The 6,255-nt window shown below is 40.2% G+C and overlaps 1 protein-coding gene across 1 annotated transcript; it reads right to left on the reverse strand.

The window, feature by feature from the left end:
* Positions 1–2,101: 2,101 nt before the first annotated feature.
* Positions 2,102–4,647, reverse strand: LOC128322885 (protocadherin gamma-A8-like). The gene has a single exon (XM_053245041.1). It carries the CDS (start codon positions 4,517–4,519, stop codon positions 2,102–2,104), a length of 2,418 nt encoding a protein of 805 aa, XP_053101016.1. The 5' UTR covers positions 4,520–4,647.
* Positions 4,648–6,255: the final 1,608 nt, after the last annotated feature.

Consider the following 6,255-nt stretch of genomic DNA (forward strand, 5'->3'; position numbering starts at 1 on the left):
GCCCGCCTGGCACAACATCATCCATTACCCAATCTCAATAAAATGCTGCTTACTCTCAGTGTTCACAACTTTAGACTTGTCTTCAGCCTATTGTCAAATTCCTCTTTCTTCTCACAAATACATCACCTTCATTACCCCAGGGGGTATGTTTCAATACAAAAGATTGCCCTTCGGATTAGCCTCTGCAGCTTCGGTATTTCAACAAATGATGCATGCAATTTTGGGTACTACAGATGGCATCACTTTCAGAATGACCTTTTAGTATATGGCAAAATAATTGAGGCGCATGATACTAAACTAACAGAAGTCTTAAGAAAACTCTAACAATACAGACTTACTGTCTCTGCAGAGAAATGTCAGTTTTGAACACACCTGGTGACATACTTGGGGCACACAATATCTCTGAGTGGCGTACATCCCAAAATAGATTTGGTGAAAGCTATTCAGGAAGCACCAGACCACACAACAAGGATACGCTTCACTCATCTTTAGGATTCTATGAGCATTACTCTAAATTTGTTAGACAATTTGCCTCAAAAATTGCTCCATTGCATCTTTTAAAAAAGAATGTAGCATTTAACTGGGATGCATCTGGCAAGGCTAGTTTACAGACTATCAAACTGGCCATTGCTGAAAGCCCTACACTCACTTCTTTTGACACATAAGAAACATAAGAACAGACCTGCTGGATCAGGCCCAAGGCCCATCTAGTCCAGCATCCTGTTTCGCACAGTGGCCCACCAAATGCCGCTGGAAGCCACAGACAGGAGTTGAGGGCGTGCCCTCTCACCTGCCATTACTCCCCTGCAACTGGTACTCAGAGGCATCCTGCCTTTGAGGCTGGAGGTGGCCCACAGCCCTCCAACTAGTAGCCATTGATAGACCTCTCCTCCATGAAGCCATCCAAACCCCTCTTAAAGCCATCCAGGTTGTTGGCTGTCACCACATCCTGTGGCAGAGAGTTCCACAAGTAGATCACGCGTTGTGTGAAAAAGTACTTCCGTTTGTTGGTCCTAGTGCTCCTGGCAATCAATTTCATGGAGTGACCCCTGGTTCTAGTGTTGTGTGAGAGGGAAAATAATTTCTCTCTCTCCACTTTCTCCACACCGACAGGCACACTTTTGTAACCACTGAAGCTTCTGAGTATGGTTTGGGTGCTGACTTGACCCAGCAAAAAGGGGCAGGGAAGTTACAGGCTTTGCATCCAGAGTGCTTACTGCATCAGAGAAGATGTATTCTGCCATTGAAAAAGAAGCTTGAACATTTTTATGGGTGGTGAAGCATTTCAGGACTGACTTGTGGGGCAGAAAGTTCACTTTATAAACCTCTATCTGGTTTATTTACTATTCAGAGATCAAGTTGTGAAGAATCAGGCTCTTGATATCAAATACGTTTTCTATGGGGCCACAAGATGGACAAGAAAAGGAAAGCCTTCTAGTTTCTTTATTACTCAAGCATCTAAAAGAATAAGTATTCTTCTAACTCCTTCCTACAAATATGTCTATTAAATAAAGCCAGAGATATAGTCATAAAAATAGGACAGGTGCCTAGGGAATTTTAATTTTAAAAAATCTTTAAAAAATATTTAAATGGCATGACCAACAACATATATAACCCAAATATGTATTTATTTCCAATCACCTATACCCCACTTTTCCATCTCAAAGATGAATACCAGTACAATCCAAACATTAAAAGCAAGATAAAACATTAATAACACAATGCAACGTGTTGTTGTTTTAAAGCCAGTTTTCAACCAGACTGTGAGGCATATGAAACAGTGCATGCCTATTTATTATCTGGGACGACTGCAAACAAATTACCTGTACAGCCTTGTATGTAAACATGGTGTTTGGAAAGGAGAATCAGAATATCAGTTTATTATTGAATAATATAATTATGAAAAGCTTCCCAGAGATGTAATGGGGAGAGTATGTGAAATCAAAAGGAAGCATTCTGCAATAAGTATTGCATATCCACTTGGAACTTATTTGGAATGAAATGGAAACCACTATGCTACATTACTTTGGGAATGGTTTAAAAGAAAAAATTAATGGAAAATGTATATGTATACTACAGAATGTAAGATAAGGTTAAAAAATTAGCTCACCTGGATTCTGATTTGATCACCACTGTTCAAATCCTCGTCAGATAGGATAAGATCCTTTACCTCAGAAGTCTGTTGATTGGTCAAAGTACTGGAATACTCCCTTTTGGAGGGGGTAAAGTGACTTTTCCTAGATCCTGCAGTAAGAGAAACTTCCTGGCAATAAGACTGAAGAAATGCTCGGACTCCATCAATACCCACAAACTGTGAGACGGGAACACCATTGAAATGCACACTTCCTGACTCAAACAACTGTGATTTTTTCCAGCTGCGAAGTCTAAGGGCCAATAACACAAGGAGGAAGGTGAAGAACAAGCAGGAGACAAAAGCCACAGCAACTACAAGGTAGAAGGTGAGACTGGACTGAGATTGCACAGGAGCTGAGATGCTGCTGAGATCTGAGAGGCTTTCAGGGATGCTGTCAGCCAGCACCACAGTGACAGTGACTGAGGCGGAGAGAGGCGGCTGCCCATTGTCCTTCACTAAAACCACCAGGCTTTGTTTGAGGGCATCCTTCTCCAGAAAGAAACGGGCTGTCCTGATCTCTCCAGTATGGAGTCCCACAGTGAAGAGCCCTGGCTCTGTGGCCTTGATCAGCTGGTAGGAGAGCCAGGCATTCTGGCCAGAATCTGCATCCACGGCCACCACCTTAGTGACCATATAGCCTGGCTCAGAGGAGCGAGAGGCCAGTTCCACTCCAGTGGAGCCATCAGTGGGAGGGGAAGGATACAGGATTTCTGGAGTATTGTCATTCTGATCGAGGATGAAGAGAGTCACAGAGACGTTGGAGCTGAGTGGTGGGGAGCCTCCATCCTGAGCTTTGACCTGGAACTGAATCTCATGAAAGTCTTCATAATCCAAGGATTGCAAAGCATAGACAGCTCCTGTCTCAGAATTAATGGAGAGATAGGAAGAGAGAAGAGAGTCACTCATCTGCCCTCCAATGATGGAATATATTATTCTGGAGTTATCTGCCCAGTCAAGATCATTTGCTTTTAAATAAAAGATCAAGGCTCCTCTGTGGTTATTTTCAGCAAAGTAGAAAGTATAACCTGATTCTTCAAAGAGAGGTGGATTATCATTTGTGTCTAAAATGTGAAGTGCAATTACTGTGGCTGCAGAAAGAGAAGGAGTCCCATGATCAGTAACTGTAACTGTGATATTGTAGTCTGAAACCTGTTCCCTGTCAAGGTCTCCAGTTGTTATCAAATTATAAAAATTATTCAAGGATTTTTTCAGTGTAAAAGGGACATTTCTGGGTACTGAGCATGTGATTTCCCCATTAATTCCAGAATCTTGATCTTCTGCATTTAAAATAGCGATAACTGTTCCACCTGGTGAGTTCTCGTATATGGAATTAGTGAGAAACGTAACTGTTAATTCAGGTGCATTGTCATTCAGATCTGTAACAATGATCTCGACTTTTGCCCTGTCAAAGAGTCCTCCAATGTCCTCGGCCTGCACCTCAAACTCATATGAAGATGATACTTCAAAGTCCAAGTTCCCCATAAGTGTTATTGTACCACTAGTTGAATTTAAAAAGAACATTTGAGAGTCTTTCTTTGTATTTTTTCTGAACGAATATTTCACTTCTCCATTGATTCCTTCATCAAGATCAGTGGCTCTAACTATACAGACTGTTGACCCTTTAGGAATATTCTCTTCAGTACTTACTTCATAGACAGGTTGCATAAAAATTGGTGCATTGTCATTTGTATCTAAAACAATAACTTGGATTTGAGCAGTGCCAGATCTTACTGGATCCCCCCCATCGGTAGCTGTGAGGATCAGTTCATAAACAGATTGCTGTTCCCTGTCCAGATATTTTGCCAGCACCAGTTCTGCATGTCTGGCACCATTCTCTCCCATTTGTACTTCTAGAGAAAAATGGTCACTGCCTGTGAGTTGGTAACTCTTTATAGAATTTATTCCCAGATCTGGATCTTGAGCTTCAGGTAGAGGAAACCGAGAGCCCTCTGTAGATATTTCATTGATTTTCAGTTCCTGTTCTTCTGGAGGAAAGTGAGGAGCATTATCATTTATATCTGTGATTTCTACTTCAACACTATAAAGTTTTCTTTTACTCTCAACAATAACCTGAAAATTTAAGATGCATTTTACTGACTGTCCACAGATTTCCTCTCTGTCTATTCTTTCAGAAGTTTGTAAATGGCCACTGTTGTAATTCAAGGCAAAATACTGGACCATACCTGACCTGGTAAGAATCCTGAGTTCACGATCTGAAAGATGCTTTCCATCCATTCCTAGTTCCTTTGCAATATTCCCCACAAAAGAGCCTTTCTGCATTTCTTCAGGAATGGAATAGTGGATCTGTCCAGAAACTGCCTTCCAAATGAACCCCATGATTAGATATTGCAGGACTCCTCCTTTGCAGCTCCACAGCATCTGCATTTCTGACTTTCCTTTTCAGCAAGTCCACCAGTTCTGGCTCAACTGCTTTGTTCTTGAAGGTAAAATTGCGTCTCTTCAACTCCCTGTAATGTCTGTTCAAGTCCACTCTCAGATTTTGTGCTTGTGGATTCCAGATTTGCAAAGCTGGGCTAGCTGTATCTTCTTCCTAAATTATTTCTCCTTGTTGGTGAACAGTGACACCCAGGGTCTCAACCCAAAACTGCAAGTGATTTTTGCTGTAAAATTACTCTGATATTTTTGTCCTCATATATTCTATTTCCTTTATTTATTTATTTGAAAATCCTTTCTAGTTAAAGACTGAACCACAGAGCTTCAGGGCTCTAATGGACTGACAGATCCACAACCTTTTAAAACCAATGAATCATAGCAGTGTGCATTGCATTCCATCTGGAATCTAGTTATACTAAAATACTTGTGTTAATAGAGTTTAGAGGTTTTGCTTCCCTTGTCTGTGTGGCTGAATTCATAAGTCCCTGTAATTAGGATGAGAGATTTATTGCACATTAAAACAGAAAGAAGGAAGGAAGGAAGCAAGGAAGGAAGGAACAAACTACTTCTTATCAAAGTGGCCAGGTATGCACATGGAAACAGTGCTTCAACCTTTATATGCTATGAGGCATACAGAAGTCCTGCATTTTCTCTGACCCATCCATCATCACCTCCTGTGACACAAAATCCTGTTGGTGGCAGTGTGTTGGAGGGAAATGGGAAAATGAATGAACTGGAGGAGAAACAAAGTAGAAAATACAACGGCTATATGCATCCTCCCACAGTGCTTCAGAGAATGTACAGATATAGACACTTTATAATTAATTATTTAAAGATGTTGATAGAAGGTATATCTTCAGATACTATGGCCTGCCTATTTCTTTCCTTTTTAACTTGAAACACATAAGGAAATACAGAAACTACTTTTTAATTTTAATTTATTTAATTAGTATAGTGCCCAATCCAAATTGCTCAAGCTGGCTCACAGCCAAAATTAAAAATAATTAAAAGTTTAAATTTTTGATACAAACCACTTTAAAAACCATTTATTTTATTTTATTTGTATATTAATATTATACATCAGTCATAGAGAATACTGAAGACATAGGCTGAACTTGGAAGCTTACTGGTCTAGTGCTGCAATAGAATAATGAAAGAATGTGTGTGTGTACCTCTCCCACCAGGCACTTAGATAAACATTTCACATCAGTATTCAGCATGGAAACCATTACATGCAATGGCCCAATTTTTGAGGAGATCAGATCAGACTGTTGTCTGTAACCAAATCACACATTATGTTATTTGCATATTAGAGAATGCTGCTTTTTGATAACAACAACAAAAACCCTTTCATCTCCCATTAGTGCATAGTTTGACTCTATAAAGTCATTTTTAAAAGGCTATTGAAACTGATTAAAGATATATAACTTTCCTCTTTCTGAGAATATCACTTGCTCCCTAGCAGCTGAAGCCTTAGGTGTGTAGTTCTCAGAAAGAACAGGTCACAATGCATAACCTATCCTAACCTATTTATTGTCACAAAAGCAGTAAATTAAACACATGATTCTTACATAGTGACCATAGGAAGCTGCCTTGTATCGAGTCAGACTATTGGTCCATCTAGCTCAATATTGCATACACTGGCAGTGACTTCTCCAAGGAAAAGGCAAGGCATCTCTCTCAGCTATATCTTGTAGATGTTGGGGGGCGGGGGACTTGGAACTTTC

This window comes from Hemicordylus capensis, chromosome 4 (genome assembly GCF_027244095.1).
Source record: "Hemicordylus capensis ecotype Gifberg chromosome 4, rHemCap1.1.pri, whole genome shotgun sequence".
Classification (NCBI taxonomy): Eukaryota; Metazoa; Chordata; class Lepidosauria; order Squamata; family Cordylidae; genus Hemicordylus; species Hemicordylus capensis.

Excerpts from the sequence above, each read along its gene's own strand:
- LOC128322885 (XM_053245041.1), bottom strand. The coding sequence starts at position 4,519 with ATGCAGATGCTGTGGAGCTGCAAAGGAGGAGTCCTGCAATATCTAATC.